This window comes from Triturus cristatus, chromosome 1_2 (genome assembly GCF_964204655.1).
Source record: "Triturus cristatus chromosome 1_2, aTriCri1.1, whole genome shotgun sequence".
NCBI lineage: Eukaryota > Metazoa > Chordata > Amphibia > Caudata > Salamandridae > Triturus > Triturus cristatus.
This window is the reverse complement of record NC_140580.1, coordinates 883,848,329-883,872,869: the sequence shown is the minus strand read 5'-3', so window position 1 is coordinate 883,872,869 and position 24,541 is coordinate 883,848,329. Positions and strand designations below refer to the sequence as shown.

The 24,541-nt window shown below is 47.9% G+C and overlaps 1 protein-coding gene across 8 annotated transcripts in view; it reads right to left on the bottom strand.

Annotated features, from left to right (window-relative positions):
• NADK (NAD kinase) overlaps nucleotides 1–24,541 on the bottom strand; it is a 574,415-nt gene that overhangs the window by 327,400 nt on the left and 222,474 nt on the right. For 7 of the 8 annotated variants that reach the window (XM_085609365.1, XM_085609361.1, XM_085609381.1 and 4 more), the window contains one exon: nucleotides 10,383–10,566. In XM_085609365.1, coding sequence (XP_085465491.1) covers nucleotides 10,383–10,566 — 184 coding nt within the window. Of the gene's footprint in view, nucleotides 1–10,382; nucleotides 10,567–10,992; nucleotides 11,046–24,541 lie in introns of all 8 variants that reach the window. The other variant, XM_085609367.1, reaches the window with a different exon arrangement.

The following is a 24,541-nucleotide window of genomic DNA, read 5'->3' as shown; positions in this document are numbered from 1 at the left end:
GTGTTTAGACCTTGTACATGATCTTGATCTAGACCTAGATGCATGGACGAGACTAAGAGCACCGGAGCAGTTGACTATGTCTGGAATGGTGCGACTGATGGCAAGTTTTCAAACGTGATCGTCGTGGAGAAACTATAGGCCTCGGAAGAGGGGCTCCCACCGATTGGAGGATGAATTGGCGCCGGTGAAAGTGGTGCCAGAGGAGGAGATGAAGGCGGAGGAGCAGCCAGGCTCTGATAATCCAGTTGACTCTCCTTACTATCTAGACCATCAATGATTCGTGGTCTTTTGACTGTTTCACCTACCTAAGCGATCACTTGACTCACCCCTCTAATGTATTCGGTCTTAAAATGTTTATCGTTGTGCAGATCTCATGTATCCTTATACCATGTTTTTCACCACTATTTCATTTATGTTGTAAAGCGCTCCGATACCCATGGGTCTAGTTAGCGCTGTATTAAACTTATAAATAAATAAAATAGGAGAGTTTGGCAGCAGTACTGGAGAAGAAGGCAAATACACTCTGGAATAATAAGAGGCAGGAGAAGATTAAATGCATCGCAGTTTCCTTCTTTCTGCATGTCTAGATGGTTCTCAAAGTCGAACTCTTCTCTGTCGACACACTCCTTGAAGTCCAACTTCTTCAGTGTCAAGCTGGTGTAGTCACCTTCAAAGTCAACCAACCCCGTCTCGACATCAATCTTCACCTCTTCGACGTCCACCCAGCCCTCGATGGAGAACAGGTTGGTGCGGTACATTGTCTCTACGTCGATCCTCTCAATGTTGACCTGGAACGAGATAGTTTCTTTTTAGACCTTCCATGCCTGGGGTTCTCAGAGGAAGGTGGAAGAGCCCTGGTAGAGGGCTGATCCTCTCCTCGCTCTCCTGATGTCCCGCCTTCAGACTGCGCCTTCTGCCTGCATCGCTTAACTGTACCATGGGGACAAATTTTCTCCCTTTCTCTCAGGCTACACCTGGAAAGCTTCCTGGAGTGCTGGCATTTGTCAGGAACACGGCTTTCAGGAAATCAGATAATGCAGACGTCATGTGGGTCTGACTTGGCCTTCTTTCTCCCCCAGGCAGGACAATAGACCAATAAAGCTGCCATTTTATTTGACTAACTACAACAAATACTGGTTAAAAAAATAAAATTAAAATAAAAAACAGTTGAATGAAGTAGTTGTCACAAAATCCACTTGAGGTTTAAGAGAAAAAGTCAAAAAGACCGAGCTCAGTGCTCCAAGATCCTGTCACCAGGGGCCAGAAAAAAGAACCTAATCAACTGCCACCTGCTGAGCACAATGGGATACTGGTGGTCTGTGGGACCTTAAAGGCAAACTCTCGTAATGACAGCCTATAGGGCTACACTGTCCTCCGATCCTTCATCTCTCTACTTTTACAAAAAAGGTTTGTGAAAGATTTAAGCGGCCTACGTAAATATTTAGCATAAATATACATGGGTTTCTTTATCCATTTTTAAGTATAATCTGAAGAATTTGGCCATTCTAGCCTTCCTTATAGGCTGCATAATGTTCTTATCGTAAGTGTTTCTATAGGCCTTCCTGAAGAAAAAGCGAACATCTACACTTAAGATATACTATGAAAAGTGCTCTGGGATTCCCGTACGTGGGCAGGACTATTCAATGCTTATGACTATCAACAAAAGAAAATTTACAACATGGTCGTTATCACGCAATACCTTTACCATGCATCCATTACCAAGCAATTGCTTCACCATGCATGCCTTTACCACACATATGCCTTTGCAATGACAAGTAAGTATAGGCCAGGTAAGTGCATACATAGATCAACAGATCGATCGTCCGATCGTTTTCGGCAAAACTGGAGACTCTTCTTGGGAAAATAAATAAATAAATAAATCAGATTGGATTATGGCCCTGGTGCTAATTTCACAGAAATCTGCACAATCTGGTGTAAAGTGACTGATGAGTAGTTTCTTTCATGTCGTCTCCTGGTGAGAACAGAGTCCATGGTTCTCCCGTTTAAATACCCTAAATAAGCAAATGCTCAAAGTGCATATTACCACTCACACCCACTCACAGGCATACAGTCACTCGCACACCGACTCTCAGACCAACACAGGTACTCACTGACCCACCAACAGATACATGCAGGCACTCACACACCTACTCACAGGTACTTGCACACCCACTTGCAGACACTCAGACACCCCCACAGGTAACTCACAGACCTGCTCAGCCACTCTCACAGGTGACCGGTTACAGTTAGGATTAAAAAGTTACAAAACCTTAGAAATTCACTGAAAAAAACAAAACAAGGGTTACAGGGATGTTATAGTTACGAAATAGAATTTGGAAAAACTTAAAAATTCACTGAAAAAACAAAGGTTACAGGGACGTTATAGTTTAGGCTCAAATTTCACTCGTACAAGACCACAGAAATTCAGGAGTTCTAGTTACATGAGCAAATTATAACCTACGCCCCTGTAATGCACTGCTTATGACCTCACATATCACTCATGACATGGTTAGTGGCATCACTGATGGCATCATCCAGAGAACTGCTCACACCCACTCATATCCCTATACAACCTGTATACACCCACACAACCACTCGCATACCCATTCACAGACCTATACAAGTACTCCCACACGCACTTACTCATCCATAGAGCCACTCACACACCCACTCATTTAGCCACTCATAAATTCACCCCATAAAGCCTCTCAACATAGCCACTCACTCACCCATACAAGCACTCACATACCCACACAACCACTTACATACCCATTCACAAATCGAAACAAGCACTCACATTCGCTCCCTCGCCCAGCCATTCAGATACCCACTCTCCAATAGAGCCACTCACACACCAACTCACGTAACCAAACACCCACTCAAACAGCCACTCACCCATACAGCCATTCAGACACCAACCCACTCACTCATAGTCACTCAAACCCACTCACACCCATACAGCCACTCACACACCCACCCACTCACTCTCCAACACAGCCACTCACCCATACAGCTACTCATAAACCCACTCATACACCCATAAAACCACTCAACACCCATTCTCACACGGATACACACAGCCACTCACATAATATATGCTAGGAGTAGTATCACTCAATAATAATACACAGAATATTAATTTAACTTTTGGGGTACCATGGTTTAAATGTTTAACATTCAGAAACTTTTAAAAAAGCACTCAAAATCACTGACCATGCCATCAGTGATGCCATAAGCAGTGATGCCATTAGCAGTGTATTATGGGGGCGTCAGTTAACTAGAACTGCTGAATTTCTATAATTTTGTGATAGACCGAGACAGATATGGAAAAAGGTTTTCACTTACTTGCGAAATTCTTACATTTTTGTTGTGAATGTATGCATGGTAAAGCTGTATCCGTGGTATAGACTTGAATGGTAAAGGCATGCATTGTAATGAATATGCTACTTACCAGTATGCATCTGTTCTTGGCATGTAGGGCTGCTGACATTCATATCTGTGCATAGATCGCGGCCTAGTGTTGGGTCCGGATGATTGCACATTGTTGTCCTGGAAGAATCTTCGAAGTATCACGAGATAGGTGACTCCTCCCCTGGACCACAGTGCGCATGGGCATCCTCTCCATCCTCAGAATGTTTTTCGCCATTGTGGCAGTGATGGAGTAGATACAGTAAGTGATGACCATGCCATACAGTAATTCTGAGTGCTGCAGCCGCTACAGGCGCCGGGGAGGAGGGTGGGCGATATGAATGTCAGCAGCCCTATATGCCAAGAACAGATGTATACTGGTAAGTAGCATATTCAGTTCGAGGCATGTGGGCTGCTGTATTCATATCTGTGCATAGAATACATAGCAGTACTTCCATTAGCGGCGGCTACCCGTGCCAGCTGCAGCAGTCTGAAAAAGAGTTTTGAGAACAGCCTGTCCTACAGCTGCCTGCTGTTTTGAGAGTACATCTACACAGTAGTGTTTGGTAAATGTATGTATAGTGGACCATGTAGCTGCTCTACATATTTCCTGTAAAGGAATGTTTCCCAGGAAAGCCATGGACGCCCCTAACTTTCGTGTTGAGTGGGCTCGTGGGGGAATCGTTAATGTGCGTTTAGCTTTTTGATAGCAAATTTGAATACATTTAACGATCCATCTGGCTATACCTGCTTTGGAAATGGCGTTGCCCTTGTGTTGTGGAGAAAAGGAACCGAAAAGTTGTTTTGTTTTCCTAAAGTCCTTAGTTCTGTCTATATAGTACATGAGGGCCCTCCTTACATCCAGTGTATGGAGCATTCTCTCTGCGACATTCTGTGGATTTTGAAAGAAAACCGGCAGTTCAATAGTTTGATTCATGTGGAACTGCGATATCACTTTGGGCATGAATTTGGGGTTGGTACGTAGTACAACCCTGTTTGCGTGAACCTGTAGGAATGGCTCTTGAATGGTTAGTGCCTGGAGTTTAATACTCACTAAACATTGCGCTCCACCCACTGTGTTGGTCTGCACGGGGGCGTTCGACGCGGCCCAATGATGAAGCATGACACTGCAAAGTGTGTGAGGGCAGTATTTTAAGAATAATGTTTTTTCCTTCTAAACTATACTCTAGGTTTATGTGATAATAGGGATAGTATTGTGCCTTTCACTATCATATTTAACTGTGAGGATTTAAGTTTGTGGAGCGTTTCTCTGTTTAGTGAGTATTAAACGTTAGCTAGGGGAGTCAGAGAAGGCTCAATTTTTCCCTTATTTCTCTCTTTTGTGATATTATTAGTGCCTGGAGTTCACTAACTCTTCTTAACGAAGTGATTGCTACTAGGAAAGCTACTTTCCAGGTCAGGGATTGAATCTCACATGAATGGAGAGGTTCAAAGGGTGGACCCATTAATCTGGTGAGGACCAAATTGAGGTTCCACACCGGTGCCGGTGGGTGTCTTGGGGGGATTACTCGTTTGAGTCCCTCCAAGAAGGCTTTGATGGCAGGCACTCTGAATAAAGAGAGGTGCTGCCTGTTTTGGAGATAGGCTGCTATTGCGGTTAAATGGATACGGATTGAGGTGTATGCCAGATTGCATCGGTATAGGAGGTAACAGATGATGTTTTGAATGGATGCGTCGAGCGGGTTAATGTCATTGTTGTTGCAGTAAATGACAAACCTTTTCCATTTAGCCGCATAGCAAGCTCTGGTAGTGGGTCTCCTGGCCTCCTTGATGATCTCCATACAGTCAGGTGGCAGGTTTAGGTAGCCAAACTCTAAGACTTCAGGAGCCAGATTGCCAGGTTCAGCTGTTGCGGATCTGGGTGCTGAATTTTGCCATGGTTCTGCGTTAAAAGTGCGGGTTTGATCCGTAGCCTTTGATGCAGCACCAAGGAGAGTTCTAGAAAGGTGGTGTACCATGGTTGGCGCACCCATGTGGGAGCAACTAGGATGAGTGTCAGTGAGTGTTGTCGCAGTTTGCGTGCCACCAGCGGTATTAATGGCGCTGGGGGAAAAGCGTACGCAAATCTGCCGGACCAGTTCATCCATATCGCATTGCTCTGTGACTATGGATGTGGGAACCTGGCGGCAAAGCTTCGGCATTTTGCGTTTTCGTTTGTGGCGAATAGGTCTATCTCTGGATGACCCCACTGTTGGAAGTACGGTTGGAGAACTGACTGATGTAGCTCCCACTCGTGCATCTGGTGGCTGTGTCTGCTGAGCAGATCCGCCATCTGGTTGTCCTTGCCGGGGAGGTGTTCCGCCATGAGGAATATGTTCCTCTGAATGGCCCACTTCCACATGCTCTGAGCCAGATGAGACAACTGTGGAGAGTGTGTTCCTCCCTGCTTCTGTATGTAGTACATTGCAGTCATGTTGTCCGTTCGGATCAACACGACTTTGTTGCACAAGTGTACTTTGAATGCCTTCATGGCTAGGAAGATTGCCATCAGTTCCAGAACGTTGATGTGCATCTTCTTCTGTTGCGTTGTCCATAGTCCCTGCACTGTGTAATGGAGTACATGAGCTCCCCAACCCTGGAGAGAGGCGTCCGCTGTCAGTATTATTTGTGGAACAGGCTCTTGGAACGGTCGGCCCTTGCAAAGGTTTTGTGGATTCCACCAATGCAGAGGGTTGTATGCCCGACCGCTCACCAACACTAGGTCTTTTAGTTGCCCGTGAGCCTGATTCCATTGACGTGCCAAGCACTCCTGAAGCGGGCGCATATGTAGTCTCGCGTGCGGGACTATGAAAATGCAGGAGGCCATCATGCCTATCAACTGCATGAACACTCGCGCAGGAAGGGAGTGTTGAGGTTTGAACTTTGAGATCAGCAGTTGCATGCGGTCGATCCTCACTAAATTTGGCTGAGCTGTGGCTGCCAGAGTGTTTATGGTCGCGCCCAGGTACTGTCGTACGTGTGCGGGTTGGAGATGTGATTTTGGGTAATTTAGTGAGAATCCCAGACTGTGAAGAAGGTGAATGGTAAGGGACATGTGGCTGGCACATTGCTGGGCTGACTTTGCCTGAACAAGCCAGTCGTCCAGGTAAGGGAAGACGTGAATGTGTTGTCTCCGTAGATGTGCAGCCACTGTTGCTAGGCACTTGGTAAAGACCCTGGGTGCTGTGGTTACTCCGAAGGGGAGAACTTTGAATGGATAGTGATGTCCCTGAATAGTGAACCTGAGATATTTCCTGTGTGATGGGTGTATGGGTATGTGGAAATACGCATCTTTTAGGTCCAGTGTGGCTAGGAAGTCTCCCTGACTGAGTAGCGGGAGAACCTGCTGTAGGGTGAGCATATGAAAATGCTCTGAGAGAATGTATTGGTTGAGGGGTCTCCGGTCTAGTATAGGTCTGAGCAACCCGTCCTTTTTTGGGATCAAGAAGTACAGAGAGTACACCCCTGTCCCCTGCTGGTTGACGGGCACGACCTCCATTGCACCTTTTTGCAGCATACTTAGCACTTCCTGCTGCAATAATGCCAAGTGCTCTACGGACATAGGACGGTGCTTTGGCGGTATGTTGGGCGGAGTGGACATTAATTCGAGACAGTAACCGTGCTGGATAATGTCCCTGACCCACCTGTCTGTGGTGATAGTTTTCCACGCTGACAGGAACCGTTGGAATCTCCCTCCGACAGGTGTTATGTGGTCGGGGGGCAGGGAGAGGGCGTCACTGTTTGTTTTTGGGGGAGGACCTGGTGTTGCCGTAACCACGTCCTCTGCCCTTGGTGCTGGAGCCACGATATCCACCTCTGTTGGTTTTATCATAGGTACTTTGTGTGCCTCCTTTAGTGTACTGCTGCTGTGACCCCTGACCTCTAGCTGCTCCTCTATTCCCGGGGCGACGAAAGGAGCCACTACGAAACTGCTGCGTCTGCAGAGCCCCCATTGATTTCGCAGTGTCAGTGTCTTTTTTAATTTTTTCGAGGGTAGTGTCAACTTCAGGGCCAAATAAATAGTCTGGGTTGACCGGTTGATTTAAGATATTGTTCTGAATCTCTGGCTTGAAGCCTGAGATTCTCAACCATGCGTGCCTTCTCAACATGACGCTTGTGTTGATTGCCCTCGCCGCTGTGTCTGCTGCATCCAGTGCGCACTTGATGGATGCATTGGTAAGGAGTTGTCCCTCTCTGATGAGGAGCTCCGCTGCCTCTTTATATTCATCTGGCAAATGTTGTAGTAGTGACTCTAGTGTGACTTAGTGGGACCTATCATAACGGGCCAGGAGTGCCTGTGTGTTGGCAATGCGCCAGATGTTTGCTGCTTGCGCTGCAATCCGTTTGCCTGATGTCTCCAGCACTTTGGACTCCTTGTCTGGGGGAGGAGCATCACCTGTTGTTTGTGAGTGGGCTCTTTTGCGAGCATTAGCAACCACCATGGAGTCCAAAGGTAACTGACCCCTAATGTACATAGGGTCTCCGGGTACAGGCTTGTATTTTTTTTCAATCCTGGGGTTTAGCACCCGTGCCCTGGTTGTTTCTTTAAAAATGTCTTTTGCAGGCTTGAGAACTCCTTTTAACATGGGCAGAGTTTTGACAGTTCTTTCGGAGGAGGCGAAAGTGTCCACCAAGAAGTCTTCTTCGGCAGTGTCAGAATGGAGTTCTACTCCATGATTGGCAGCAGCCCGTTCTATGAGGGCATTAAAGGCAGCAGTGTCCTCTGTGGGAGATGTCTTTATGTTATAAAGCTGCGAGTCATGGGTATCTGGTGCGGTACCCTGGTTTGTGGGGTCATCCCATGCCTGATCTGGGTCTTGCAGGTGATCATCAGGATCGATATCCCCAGGCTAGGTGGTATCATCCCCTACATAGTCCTCTACTGCGTCTGCCTCTGAAGGCGTAGGAGAAAAGGACGGTGGATCCTGATGGAAGGGTTCAAGTGTTCATGAAGCACTGGCTCTGACCCTGCCGGCAATTTGTGTTTGAGAGGAATTTTGTAGGAGTCCAATCCCCTCTCTGGCGTGATTTTCCGCTTGCGGAGTATCAACCTACCAGTGTGAGCGTCTATAAATTGCGGCTGTGAAGGCTCGAAATCTGTTTGTCCAGTGGATGGGGACTGTGTCTGGCGGACACGTGTCCGAATCTCGAACAGTTTCGGCGCCGTGGGCGTCGGCAACCCAAACGTGATGTTGGTCGGCGCAGAGGGTGCTTTCGAAGCCTTGTGCGTGTCGGGACCCGACGTAGAGTGGAGGGCTGCCCGTTCTCTGATGCGTTGCAACGATGCCGAGACCTGTTGCACGGTGAACGCAGATGGCTCTTTGAAACCGGTCAGCACCTTGGAGGTAGGCGTCGAAGCGGCACCCGACTTCTTTGCAGTCATGGGGTCATCGATCCGAAGGGAGGTATCGACGCTCGTTGGAGTCGATTACTTTACAGGCGCCGCCGTCTTAGACGTCGACGCAGACGGGGTGGCCACCTTGACTTTGGTGGTTGGGGCCGATGTCTTCGGTGCCAGAGGCTGAGGCGCCTTGTGGGGACCGAGGGCCTTCTTCTTTGGCTCGGCACCCGTATCCGCTGCGGTGAGCTCGGCACCGAAATCCTTTTTGCACGGTCGGAGCCGATGACCTTCACCGGCGTCGAATGAGTGGAGGGCTTCGAGACCGTCGAGCCGATCACAACCAGTTTCACTTTCGGTTTCGATGGAACTGGTGCGATGGATGGTTTCGGTTTCGCTGAAGGGAATCCAGTCATCTTTGATAATAATGGCTCTTGCGAAATGTTCGAGGCCGGGCCTGAAGGCGGGGCCGAAGAACCGTGAGATTGATCTTGGGTAAGGCCCGAAGGCGATCCCTCGACCGGAGCCTTATGACGACGTATGTTTTCGGCCTCCGTATCGACAGGTTGGCCTAGCTCCTCGCTGGAGCTATCTTCCTCGGCCCCAAAGGCCTCATCGTAGTCTCCTACCTCTTCGATGACTTCTTCTCTCTGAAAGATCACCTCGTCGTCGTCTTCCGATCGGGAGTCGTGTTCGGAAGCGGGGCTGGAGTCTGCGTCTTCCACGCTCTCGGCTTCCTCGTCTTCAGTGCTAAAGATGTTGGCCGGGGCAGGCGCAGATTGCTGCGCCTCCAATCTCGCTGCCCGTCGATTCCGGAGAGTCTTCTTCGATCGGAACCGGGCGCAGGCCATACATTTCGACTCATCGTGATCCGGAGAGAGACATTTGTTGCATACCGGGTGGACGTCGATGTGTGGGTATTTCGCGTGGCATAAAGGACACCTTTTGAATGGTGTCCTCGATTCCATCGTCGATCGAAGTTCGATGTTCGGACCAAACGGATCCGAAAAGCTGAAAGAAGGTGCTAAAGCACTAAAGAAACTAGTCGATATCGGTCGGGAACAGTACTGACGATAACTAAAGGCCTTTTGGCCTTAAACTGAATTTTCCTAACTTGAGCTAAGATAAGCACATCCGAACCCAATGGCGGAAAAAAACAATCTGAGGATGGAGAGGATGTCCATGCGCACTGTGGTCCAGGGGAGGAGTCACCTATCTCGTGATACTTCGAAGACTCTTCCAGGACAACAATGTGCAATCATCCGGACCCAACACTAGGCGGCGATCTATGCACAGATATGAATTCAGCAGCCCACATGCCTCGAACAGGCATGTGTGGTAATGGACATGTGGTAAAGGAATTAATGGTAAAGGCATGTGTGTTAATGACATGCGTGGTTCCGTCATACATTCTCCTCGAGGGTGCAAGGAAAACATGAACGCCTGGTGAATCTATGCTAGCTTTCTACTAAGGAGTCTATCACGGAGTTAGGTGCCTGCTGGAACCAGTGGGCAAGGGGGGGAAAAAAGGCCTTCATTTCTGGGGCACCTACTCCAAGACTTACCATCCGAACATCCCAAAAGGATTTTACACTGAAAAGCTATGCAGCTCAGCAACCAATATTCATTGCCTTACCTGAAATCCTTGGAGCTTCCAGGGGGCGGACAAGCAGAGAGGCTCCGAGACACACACTTGACACCACTGGCAGTACCCTGGCTTAGAATATCATCACTGTTGCATGCTGTGCAAGAGAATGCCGGAGGTTCCTTGCTTCTCTCCATCGTGGAAGCAAAGAAGCCCTCAAGGGATGTCACTTCACCTGGATAGGGAAAGAAAGAAAAATGAAATTAGTCAGATTTCGAACTCCATGATTACAAGAGGATGTAAAACTTGCATTCGAAACGAAAAGCATTATCCTTGGAATTTAGGAAACGTGATATCTTCAACTCTGTCTTTGATGACATTGGCTAAGTTGACTTCAATGCCCAACCAGTCCAAGGCAACAAAGCAGCAATTATAGCAAATGTCACCACTACTGTGGCAGTGGTACGCTAAAGTGTTAAAAGTGGGCAGTCACTACGAGTCACTGGTGCATATGCCATACTGGACTGGCCAGTAAATGCAGATTCTGCATGACAGAAAAACTAAATGCCTAGGTAAGTCCATTACCCACCCTCATTCCTCCAGTTAAGCTGCTCATAAGGTAACATTTCACTCCCCTTAACTTGACTTAGAGGTAACATGCCTGTAGGGAAAACCCGTAATTTCTGGTCAGCCGTGGTGCACTGGTGCCTTTCCCTATAAAAAGCAGGAAAAAAGGTGCAGACAATAAGTGGAAAACGTGCCTTTACCACAGCAGTCATTCTCAGCTTGAATGTGCGATAGAATTTGGGAGAAGAAAAGAGCTGAATTAGAACGCTAGTTAAAAAATAAATTTGAACTACAATTACTAATGAAGAAGACAAAAAAAACCTGGTACAACAAGCAAATAATTGAGGAGATTGATAACAGATTTCACAGGAATCCATGGTCAACTATGCAATGGTGTGCTCAGCTACATAAAATATTGAATTAAGTGCCAATGGGGGAAATTCCTTCATAGCAGAGATTTTTAAAGAATCAAAAACAGACTTTGGCAGCGGTCTGCCACTGAACTAAAATAGTGACTTAAGAGGCTGAGAAAGCAGCTCTTTTAACAAAGATTAGATGGTGCATGCTACAACTCAGGCCTACTTACTACCAGTGCCTGCCCCTAGACCGCACTGCTAAGTCCAAACGAGAACAAATAGGAATGACACTTTTAAATCTGTGAGACATCTAATGACACAATCACGTAAATAGTGATTAGGACATTCTGAGCAAGGCGTGGTATTCCTGAAACCAAAAAGGGGATGCAAGTCAGAGAAAAAAAAAAAAAAAAAAAAAAAAAAAAAAAAAAAAAGAAATGATGCAACTTCCGCGAGTACCTAGATAAAACGCATTGTGAAAAGGCTGACGGACGCTACGATTTGGAAGGAGACTACACAATAGAATTACTGTGGGTGTTCCTTTCAATACTTTTTCCTTACAATAACGGAGACAATGCCAAATGTACTTGTAGAATGCAGAGTACAACATGTAACCGGTTTATATCGTTGTCAGACTACTACGTGATCACAGCTCCCTAATTTGAAGTCATACTGCGGATTCAAAAAGACCTTAAGAAAAAAAAAGTCTGAAATTTGCACACACACTATTACTCCTGTGTTCAGGGCAAATGTCAGACTTTTATGGGATTCATAAACAATTCGAGGAATTGTCTTGGAAATCAGCACTAGTCATACATTTCTAGAGCACACAGAGTTAACACCTGCACATGCAGAATTTCCATCTGGTGGAAATGTTGACGTGCAGAAATGAGCCATTAATGTGGATTCGCAGTGTCACATTTTTTGGGAAGCTCCACATACATCACTTTCCACATAGGACAGCCTCTTCTGCACTCACGTTTAATATGAGGTTGTCGAATCCTCATTTCCACCCTGACAAAACACACCAAAGGATAGGACAAAAACTCAGATGGACAAACGCTTTCCCAAAAGCCAGAGAATGAGTAAAACCCTCTGATACACACGAGACCCCAAGTATAAAATGTCTTCCAAGACCGTAAACTACCTCCGGCGGGGGGGCGGGGGTTTAGATTGAGGGGATTACACAGCTAGGACCTCCCTGAAGCACCTGCAAAGCAAATCTTATCCTTAAATATGTGATCGAGAAAATCTAACCCATACGAGTAGAATTTGTGTTTGCGAACACTATTGCTTGGTTAAAATTCCTCCAACCCAGACTGTGAGCCAGAATTTGGAATACACTTCCAAATATAGTTTTTTGCAAACCCATGTTGAATTTAAATGTGCAAAAAGCTTTGATAAATGTGTCCAATGTCTCGATAGGATTTGTACTAAAAAATGTGGAATCAGCAAAAATTGCATCTTGCCAAAAATGTGTTCAATTTTACAGAATGGTGTTGCTGGAAATGTCAAGAACATTAAAAAGTGGCTATAGACTGGTTTTCAAAGCACCAGTCCCGACTTTTGGAAAAACAGAAATAAAATACTATTTCGTGCTATAACCCCATCTACAATCTACCAAGCAGTGGCTAAAAATCATCATAAAGGCTGTTCACACAAAGCATACCAATATTGCCACAATCCTTATAGCATTGAGGTGTGAAACAATTCAACTGGAAACAGATCAACAAGTTACAAAACTGCGCCTCGGACGTCAACCAGAGAATCTAAAGCTTTTTTGCAACAATCACCATTGCGGGAGGAAATCTATCAGTCGAATAAAACGCAGGCCTTGTTTAAGATTGTTGGGGACCTTGCTCGACCTGCCTCCGCTGCCAACGATATCCCTGCCTCCCAAGCTCTGTGTACCTCTCTGGCGCAGGCTTTTGAGGATAAGATCGCCCTGATCCTAAATAAGCTTGCTTTAACGATTACACCTGCTACTCAGCCTGCACAGGGCCCCTTATCAGTGACCGCCACAGAGATGGAAAGGGTAGCTGGTAAACGGGTATTGCTGGATAGTTTTCCCCTCCCATCTTTTGAGGAATTCTGCTCGTTGGCTAATAGTGTATCCTCCGGCTCCCCGCTCGACCCATTGCCACATAAATACTGGAAAGTATTCCAGGCGGAGCTTTTTCCTCCGTTGCATGCTATCTGCTGTCAGTCTCTTTCCTTGGCACGTGTCCCGGAGTGTTGGAAATTGGCAGTGGTCTCACCTTTACTGAAGGAGACCTTGGACCCTACCTGCCCAGCGAACTATAGACCTATATCGCTGCTCCCTTTTCCCATTAAGATTCTGGAGAAACTGGTTACTAGACACTTGTCCAGTTTTTTGGAGACCAATTTCTGCCTGGACACGTCTCAATTCGGCTTCAGACCTGCACACGGCACGGAGTCTGCCCTGGTGACCGCCTTAGACGATCTTCGTTCGCGGGCCGACACTGGTCGAGCAGCCTTTTTAGTGCTGCTCGACATGTCGGCCGCATTCGATACGGTCAACCACGACATCTTGGTCAGAAGACTTGAGGATGTAGGGGTGAAGGGCCTGGCTCGTGACTGGCTGGTTTCCTATCTGGGTGATAGGCAGCAGGTAGTGGCCCTGCCACCTTTCCAGTCGGAGATCAAAGCAGTTAAGCAGGGTGTTCCGCAAGGGTCTGCCATCAGCCCCATTTTGTTCAACCTCTACCTCTGCCCTCTAGTGAGTCTGATTAAATCATTCGGCATCTCGGTTATTAACTATGCCGATGATATACAGCTCATTTTTTCCATCGAGGGCAAGGATGCGGTGCCTTTGGAGACCTTCCATCAGTGTATGGCGTCAACTGCGGAATGGTTGAGGCAGAACTCTCTGCAGTTCAATGGCTCCAAAACAGAGGTACTACACTGCTCGCTGGATCGGGTCCCTCGGCCGCTGCCTCCTGACTTCTGGCCCGCTTCTTTTCCGGATGTTCCTTTGGCAGCGGCCTCTGCCAGGAATCTGGGCGTAGTGCTTGGGCCCAATCTTCAACTGGACCTTTTTGTAAATAAAACTGTGGCCACTTGTATGATGCTGCTCCGTATGCTGTGGAAGATCTTGCCGTTGCTGCCGGCCCACGTTCGGCCAGAAGTAGTGCGTGGCACCATACTGAGTAGGTTGGACTACTGCAACGCACTACTCCTGGGAGCCCCAGCTAATTTGGTGGCTAAACTGCAACGTGTGCAGAATATGGCAGCCAAGTTGGCTTTGTCCCGGCGCCGTTCCGACTCTTCTTCCATGGCACTAGTCGATCTTCATTGGTTACCTGTCCCGCAACGAGTCATCTTTAAAGCACTTTGCTTAGTGTTCAGAGGACTTCATGGACAAGGACCTGTTCCGTTGCAAGAATTGTTCCAGTGGTATGTGCCCACTCGCTCCCTTCGGTCGCTCTCAGCACATCTTGTGGTAATTCCCAAGGTAATGAGAGCTCGGATGGGTGGGCGAGCTTTTGGATTTGTGGCAGCTAAACAGTGGAATACTCTTCCCTTGTCGCTGAGAAGCTCCGGAGACTTTTTCTCTTTTAAGAGGGAACTCAAAACATTTCTCTTCCCTAGGTCTGATTAATTTCTTTGACTGCTCTGTGTGGTGTTGGTATAATTGTCTGAAGCGCCAGGATACCCTTCGGGTGACAGTCTGCGCTATACAAATACGCCAAACATACATACATACATACAGACTGTAATACAAGCCACAGGACCTAATGAAAAGAAATAGACAAACTTCCAAGGAAAACACAGCCAATAAGGAGGACTAGCTATCAAGTTAAACTAGTGAGATATCTCAGAGGGTTTATTATTATAGCCAAAAGACTCCAAAGGACTGGTGTGTGGCTTTTGGTCTAAAACTCGCTTTACCTCGATACTTCAGTTAATTTTAAACCAAGACTACAGTTCCCAGAAAACACTAAGTTTTAAACTTAAGCAGGACTTGGGCAGTGCCCCAAGCAAATGGATATAACTTGTAACACTAGGGTTAATGTATCTGCTAATTCGACAAATGTGTAACCTGTAGGCCATCGATGGAGCCAACTCCTCCTTTCCCTTTATAGGCTGAAAACATGAACACCATGGAGTTCTGTAATGGTAGTACATGTTAATAGGACTGTGTAAAAAAGACAAGAAGAGAGGCAGAGACAGTGGCAGCTCTTCCTTATGAGAGTCAAACACAGCCTCTTTGTGTACTGTCCCTTTTTAACAAAAAATGCAATCCACTGTTGTAGTCTGAGGCAGTAAATTTGTCTGATAGCTGACTCAGACACAAAAGGTGCCAGCACCAGCAATCAAACAGACAGTCTAGGGCTAGCAAAGTCCCTGCCATGAATTCAGGGGCGAGACACGCCTAGATGCCTCCCCATTGGTGACACTCTGTAGCGTCATGTGTAAGACAGGCCTGGGCGATTTAGGTTTTAGCCCTGTATTGACAGGCTACACTAAAAGCAGGCTGTCGCCGACCACTGGAGAAACTTAGTCTCCAGTGGGAGGAAGACTTGGGCATACCCATACCGACCAAGGACTGGGATAACATACTGGCTGAGACACCGAAAGTATCCAGAAATGAACGCTGCAAATTGATAAACTACTATGTCCTGCACAGAGCATACCTGACCCCCGAATGTAGAAGTAGATATTTTCAGGTGGTGGATGCGGTCTGCCCACGATGTGACGCGTTCCAGACCCACATACTGCAGATGAACTGGGATTGTCACCAGCTGCAGGAATTCTGGACACAAGTAGTGCAAACAGTGAGCAACGTCATAGATAAAGAGCTGACATGCACTCAGCCTCGCTGCCAACTGGGCTGGTTTCCCCACTCGAATAAAACTAAGGTCACCAGCAGATTTCAAGACCTAGCATATATTTTGGCTAAACGGGAGATAACCAAGAACTGGAAGGCGAGAGGAGGCCCAGGATAAAAGCCTGGCGTGAGGAACTCCTGAAGCGGGCGGGGTGTGAAGGCCAAGTACTGATGCGGGAAGCCAAAAGATGGTTAAGGCACATAGAGATAGCTAGAGTCTGGGAGACTCTGGTACACGACCTAGAAAATCTAGAATCCGAGCCCCTAGACGACGAGCGAGAAGCAGAATAAAAACGAACGCTTCAAACAAACATGTCAACAACAAATAGCATGTGCATAATTGCCAACCGCCACGAGACTGCGAATGTCATACATAACTTATGTCACCCTACCATGCACACGCAACTAGAGAACTAATAATACACTTGACCCAGCACTGTACGAGAGACTTACTAACAGGGTGACTCAGGGGAGTGGGGGAGGGGTTTAGTTATTGTGTTATGTTATAAGAAATTTATAGAGCGCACGTACACCAAAAGGTTTCATGGCGTTGAATTGAAGCCCAGTAACACAGCAGGAAGGCTAGTTATGTGATAGTGCAAATAGCTGTGTTTTGAGGGCTTTTCTGAAGCCCATGAGGTTGTCCCGAGTTCTGATGTCTAGGGGCAGCGAGTTCCAAAAACTAGGTGCAAGGTAAGAGAATTTAAGCCCTCCTTGTCGTTTGAGTTTGATGGTCGGGATGGCGAGTAGCCTGAGGTTGCCCGACCGTAGGGTGCGACTTGGGGTGTATTTCACAATACGACTACTGAGAAATTTAGGGCTCCTACCATGTAAGGCTTTAAAGATGAGGCACCCGGTTTTGAAGGCCGCGCGCTATGCGACTGGGAGCCAGTGTAGTTTGGCCAACAGGGGCCTGGCAGAGAGCCATTTGGGTTGTTTGAAGATTAGCCTGGCTGCCTGGTTCTGTACCATTTGAAGGCGTTTAAGCAGGAACATGGGCAGGCCGAAGTAGATAGAATTGGAGAAGTCGAGGCGTGAAAGAACAAGAGCTACGATTGCCTGAATGAGGGCCGAGGGGGTAAGAAGGTGAGCTATTTTCCGGATTTTCCTGAGCTGGAAGACGCAAGAGGAAACCACCGATCCTACCTGACCTCTAAGCGAGAGATCGGAGTTTAATGTCACTCCTAGACTTTTCACTGAGGAGTAGGGGGAGGGGGGGCAAGATCAGTAGGCCAAAAATGGGGGCCCCACGTGGTTGCGCTGTTTCCTGGCAAGATGAGTTCGATTTTGCCAGGATTAAGTTTAAGGTGGTTGGAGTTCATCCAGCGCTGAATGTGGAGCATGGTGTCATGCTGCTCAATATTGTATTATGCTCAATATATTGTTGCTTGAACATACCAGTCAACTATCTCTGGGGCAAAGGACAAGAATATGAGAAAACTAATGTCAAATTAAACAAATTGCCTGATGATTAGGTACTAAGCTGATGCAGAAGAGATAATCAATAAAATGTGTTTACAAAAACGCAGGCTGTTCCCTCATCCTCTCCAATCTCGCTTTGACCCCACCCCACTCTGTGGCGAGATGAAGAGTGCGAAAAAGCAAGAGGCTGAAAGCTGGAGCCTGTTCTTACTTTCCTGATTGTGTCTGTGGCATAAGGGAGCTGTGTGTTTGCTACAAGGGTCTATCCAGCAGCTGAAGAGGAGCAACATAGGCAGTTGAAAGTACATTGAAGGAATCTCTCTCAAACTTTGTTTAGTGTATGTAAAACAAAAGTGTTTTTTTTTTTAAGTGAGGGTGTCTGTATATGTGTGCATAAGTGAAAATGACCCCATGTGATGGGGAATTAGGTGAGAGTATGTGACAGTGAGCGTAATTGCGAGAGAGGAGGACTAAGCCACAGTGAGACTAACAGAGTGAATAGTGTTGCGAGGCTCAGCACGTGAATGTAAGAATGTGAGTGAGAATGAATGTGAGAGAGTAAATGTTAGTAATATTCAGTGAGTGAACCCAAATGAACATAAGCAAGTGTGTGTGTGATTGAAAGTGAATGAGTGTTAGTCAAAATAAGTTAGAGTGAGTGACAGGAAGTGTGACTGAGTGATAATGACTAAGAATAAGTAAAAATGTGAGTGAGATTGTGCGAATGCGACAGGGCAAGAGTGCAAAGGAGTATGAGTAAGTGGGAGTGAATAATTGAGAGAATGTGCGTGAGTGAGTGAATTTAAGGGAGCATGAGAGTGTTTTGCTTGCAAGTCTGCCGCTTGTCCTGGCATACTGGAGGTAATTGATTGCTCACAGAAGCACTCTCGGTAAAATGCTGCTGCTGTAGGGGAAATCATCATTGGCTTAAAGGACGCCTATAGAAAAAGAAGACACTGGCTCACTAGAAGTTAATTCTTGGCACATGGGACACCAACAGCACAATGCTGGTGTTGGCATACTGGATGTAATTTTTGGCATTAAAAGGGCTCATAGCAAAATACAAGCACTGGCAAACTGAAGGTAATTCTTGTCAAAATGGTCACAGTGAGAAAGTGGATGGTAGTCCTCTTCAAGCAATAATGTCACTTTTCCTTTCCAGGTAGTTCTCAATTATTTAGATCCAAGCTCAACCCTGTGTAGATGTAGCGCAGAGCAGGCAGACTTAATTAGGAGAAATGTGTAAAGCATTTACCAAAACAGAAAACACAATACAAATCGAACTCCAATTTACAAAATAGTAAAGCTTTTAACAACTGACTAGACACCAAAATGACAAATCTGATGTAGGGAACCAGATACATTTAGAAGTTCTGGTCACGCTAGACTAGGTCAAAGTCAAAAATAAAGGCGGACCCCAATGGAGAACAGATCGAATACAGGGGCCAGGTTAGTTCCGGTGGAAAGTTGATCTTTTCTACATAAAAGCCCTCATCTACGAGGTTGCCAGAAGGTTGGAATGCCAGCCGGATTCAAAGAGGGGCTTGGCAACTGTAGCTGGCTAAATCGCAGGACCTCAGCTCAAGCCTCAGCTCCGGCAGGAAGTTTTAGGTTCTCGATGTCAGGAAAGTAGGCAAAGTCTGAAGTCCAGACCAGGATAGTCGACATGGAGATACTTGGCGTTGGTACCAGTGAAATCCTCTACGCTGGTACTCAAACTCTTCTGTAAGTCAGGATCCTTTCAGCAGGGCAAACCAACACGTTTGGTCCAACTGGCAGTGCGAAAGTTGAGAGAAAGTTTCCAAGAGTCCAGTCTTGCAATTTTGAAGGAGGAAGAAGTACACTAACACCAGCCAAGTGTACAGGACCTTTTGAGCATCACCTGAAGGTTAGGACTCAATCTCTGTGAAGCTACCAGCAGGTTCCAGATCAAATCCAGTCAGAACTGGGCAGCTGGACTCAGAGATTTTGGTTTCTAGCAGCAGTTGTGTTGCTGGAGCTGAACAGAAGGTTAGCCCACTAGCCCTTGAATTCCACTCTTCTGTCCTAGGTACAAGTGGGCTTTCTCTCCACATGTTCAACAGCAGATGCAGTCCTATCTTCCACAGGTCCAGCGGTGTACTGAAGTGGGTACGGAGTGTGTCACTTATGCCCTGTGCCTGCCTGTGGGTGGGTGTGGCCACTCATCAACCAATGTGGTTAAAGTTCCCAGGGATGCCCCTAGCCATGTTTACAGCACATCCGGTGTGGTTTCCTGTAAGCTATCTCAGAGTCTCCCTTTCGATCTAAAATCAATAGAACAGAAATGTTCTTCTCTTGTGCAGATCTCTGGGCACACCCCTGAGGTTTGTCTAGGGAAATTAGAGAATTTCCCCCACAAACCAGTTCTGAAACACGTTGACTCCGGCACCTCCACCCCCCCTTACTGGGACTGGTAGCACTCTGGCTACTTGGCCAATGGCAGTGCTACATCTACCTGTGACAGGGGATACCCCTTTGAACCTTGTACAGTTGGCAGGCACACCACACACCCTAGGGATGCCCGTCACAAGATGGTCACATCTTCCCTGCCAATACCCTTTTGTTCCCTCTCCTGGGAGCCGTTTACAATTCCTTGCTAGGAGGGGCACAGAATGGTAGGTATCACATGAGTTTTAACTCCGAGAAGGCTACTTACTATAGGTTCTGGGAAGGACAATACCAACTTACTAAAAGTGACACTTTCAAACTAGTGAGGACTTGACCATTGAATTGAATTTTAAATTACCAAATTACCATTAGAGACTTCGAATCACTGCTCTAACTATCCCCAAACTGAAGTTATGCATTGTAAGTGCTTTCTATGAGAGAGCCTGCCTTGCGGTTTTTCACTGCCAGGACATGTTAAAGTTAAGTACACATATCCTACTTTAAAAATACCATGCACTATGGCCATTTAGATCCCAAGGTAAGAGTGACATCCAAATTAAAAGAAAGGCTTATTTTGCCAGGCCGAATTTGCATTTTTAAAAACTGTACATTCAGGCAGCAAGGACAGGCCTGAAGACATGCTTTGCCTGGTCACTAAAATGGCCCAATAGGTGTTACAGTCCACTAATGACATCTAACTTCCTGGCCCTGGCTACACATACTAGCCAAGTTTAATATGCCAATCAGAGATTTGCCTATTCTACATGTTATTGGGGGTCAGAGCACATATACTGGGATCAGATGACAGCACTTAGTGTTCAGAGTCTATGCACCAGCAATAAAATCCAGCACAAAGCATGGAGTGATCACCCAAAAGATTATTTTCCTACAGTCCCCTATAAAAAATGCTGATGCTGGCACACTGTAGGTATTACTTTCCATATGGGACAAAATATTGGGGCTGGCACAGCAGAGGTAATTCTTGGCATTAGAGAATAGAATCATAGCTTATGAGACAGGAGGGAGGGTGTCAGGAAACTATGAATGTTGCCCTACCATAACTAGGAATAATTTTTGACATGTGAGTAGCCCATGGTATGTGGATGTAATCATTGGAAAGATTCAGCTCTAGGGAGCGTGGCCTGGAAACATGGCTGACAAGATGTGAGCTCCCGAGCTACCGGCCAGCCAGCTCATAGATCCTGATCAATCCTGCTTAGTTGCTCAGAATATCGACCCCTGCAGGACCATGCAGCACTAATAGTTGCAGCGGCACATAATGCCAGCCTTAAATGGCGTCCCTCGCACTGAATCAAGACGAGCAGTGGAGACCTCACCTGGGGCATAGCCAGGGCCTGGTTCGAGCTGTGCGACAGCCTACAATGAAAAGCAGCTGCTGCCAGCAGTGGCCTGATGTATTTACAGCCAGAGGGCTGAGGCGCCCCAACGTGAGTGTGTTCTGTGACCGACAGTCAATGCGCCCGATAACACTGCGTGAGCCCGGAGCACTGAATATGGATGGGAGCAGCAGGGACCAATCTGACAACAGCGCCAACACGGCGTCCACGTCCATTTACCCTGAGCCTACGTGAATAGCACCCTGGGAGGGGACCCCAAGAACTACAGTGGATCGTCGTTGGAGGGATTGGTTGGCGCTGGCAACTCCCCTCCGGTCTGAGGAGTAAGCCCGTCTTGCCCGGCAGCACTCAGGGAGACATCCGACTGCTAGGCTGGCTTGCTCCTGGCAGCCCACCGACCACACTCACCCACGGAAGCCAAATCCAACACGGTGGAAGCTGGGGGGCCCCGGGAGCAAGGAGGTCTCCCATTGGATACATGTCTTCCCCCAGGCGGCAGCGGAGGTCGGCAGCTCAATGCGGCTTGCACGCTGACCCCTCCCGGTGATGCGCTGCTGTAGCCTGTGGGCACTGGAAGCCAGCAGCACTGGGCGGGCGACTGTGGAGGGGTGCATCTGTGTCTACTGCCCCTGAATGCCTGATGAAGGTGCCAGGTGAGAGGGCTCCGAGGAGTAGGCAGTGCGGCACTTGGGGTGAAAACATAGACCCATGACAACCTCACCAGCCTGGGGTGAATAGATTACAGAGCCTGCGGAACCCTGTCAGTCTGCAGATGACCAGACCTCTGAACCCTTGTTGGCCCGCTGCATTGAACATATTGGGCCTAGACCTGTGTGGCCCTGTGTGTTGGTACGCGCAGCCTTTGGGCGGTGATTCTGGGCCCAGTCTGTCCTGGTTCATTACAATGATATTCTGGGGGCCATGTCTGCATTGGGTCAGCTGTGGAGTGGATGCCTGCTCGCCTAACGATAAATCCAAACAGCCTGGCGACAGTGGGTAATAAGCAGAGGAGACTGCACTGGGGGATCTCTACTGGGCCGGATCCCGATCACTCAACAAATCCCCTACAGAACGCACATGTGGGCAGTTGCTCCCACCAGTGCATGAGAGCCCAGTAACTGACCGCTGGCGCACTGCAACTTTGACCAACCCAGATCAGCCACTCACCATACAGCATCAGCCGCCACAATATTCGTGGTGTAGACAATCGGAGGGACCCTGAGGCCCATCTCTCTGCTCCCCTTCCCAGCCAAAGTCATCGAGAAAGTCATAAACACCCAGCTCTACATGTTCATCAAAACGAACAACATCCTGGACCCCTCCCAATCAGGCTCCAGAAGCAACCACAGCACCGAGACTGCTCTCCTCGCCGCTACAGACAACATCCGCAACCTACCTGACTGAGGCGAGACTGCTGCCCTCATCCTCCTGGGCCTCTCAGCAGCCTTCTACACCATCTCCTACCACACCCTCTGCACAAGAATAGACACCGGCATCAGCGACAAAGCCCTAGAATGGATCGGCTTCTTCCTCACCGGCCAAACACAGAGTCAGACTACCACTGTTCAACTCAGAACCCACAGAGATCAGCTGTGCAGTGCCTCAGGGAGCCTCCCCGAGCCCTACCACCTTCAACATCTACATTGCCCCGCTTGCAGCCATTGTCAGAAGCCACAGACTCATTGTCACCTACGTCAACGACACCCAGCTGAATCCCTTCCTCACAGACGAACCCACAGCAGCCAAGAGCATCTTCCACAACGGGATGAAGGAAGTTGCCACTTGGATGAAGGACAGCTGCCTCAAGCTCAACTCAGACAAGACTGAAGTCCTCATCTTGGGTTTCACCTTCTACGCCTGGGAAGACTCCTGGTGGCCTGCAGTGCTCAGCGCCCCCACATCCACGGACCACACACGTAACCTCAGCATCATCCTGGACCCCTCGCTCTCAATGAAGAGCCAAATCAACGCCTTCTTGTCCTCCTGCTTCCACACGCTCTGCCTGCTTCGCAAGATCTTCAAGTGGATCCCTACCGACTCCAGGAAAACGGTCACCCATATGCTCATCAGCAGCAGTCTCGACTATGGCAACGCACTCCCAAAACCTCCTAAAGAAACTGCAGAACATCCAGAACGCCTACGCTAGACTGATCCTGAACATCCCACGCCACAGCTACATTACTGGCCACTTGAGAAACCTTCACTGGCTACCTATCAACAAAGGAATTCCCTTCAAGCTCCTCATGCAGGCCTTCAAAGCCCTCCACAACACAGGACCTGCATACCTCAACCACCACCTCTCTCTACACTCGCACCAGACATTTCTTCTCCACGTAACTGGCCGTGGCCACCATCCCATGGGTCCGCAATACAATTGCTGGAGAAAGATCCTTCTCCTACCTCGCTGCGATGCGCTGGAACTCCTTGCCTCTACAGCTCACGCAATACCTGTTGCTACAATTCAGGAAGGACCTCAAGACCTGGCTCTTCTATTGAACAGCAGTTCTACCCACCCTCTCCCCACTCAGCGCCTTGAGGCCCTAACGGGTGAGTAGTCGCACTTTACAAGAAACCAGATTGATTGAAAAGAAACTTGACTGATTGCGACCGGGACATCTGGGGACAAGTTTAGCTCAGCGTGGTGCTGAGCAGCGGAACGCTCCTCCCGACTGAAAAGTCTCACGCCACTGGGACTGAGAATCATGCCCCTCACAAGATTGACCTTGGCGGCTTGAGTAACTTCCGGCAGGCTAACACAGCTTAACAAGGAATCTGGGGCACCGGTGCCAGCAGGTCGTGCTCCGAAACTCTGGAGGCCTCGGTGATACAAGCCAGTGACGGACTGGGAGAGTGAACTACCGTCCTCTGGAGCACACCATGGGTAAGGAGCGATCAGCGTGCTCGAAAACCGTGAATACCATCGCACAACATACCACCCCGCATCAGCCAACCAGGAGAATAACGTGACGAGCGGGGGGAGAGGGGGGGAGAGGGGGATAGATGAAGAAGGGGCCTGCCAGAAGCAGACACCAATCCTTCCAGGTTCTGAACTGTTGGCAGCTATCCAGGGATCCCAGACTGCGCTCAAACACAAAATAGAGACAGCATCTATTGATGTTAATTTCCTACGAGAGGTCTTGTGGAAAGTTGAGAATAAAGTCATGACTGCAGAAGGAAACATTGTTGAGCTGCAGGGTGAAGTTGCGGTCCTCATGCGACAGATTGCTTCGGTCACTGAGGATTTAG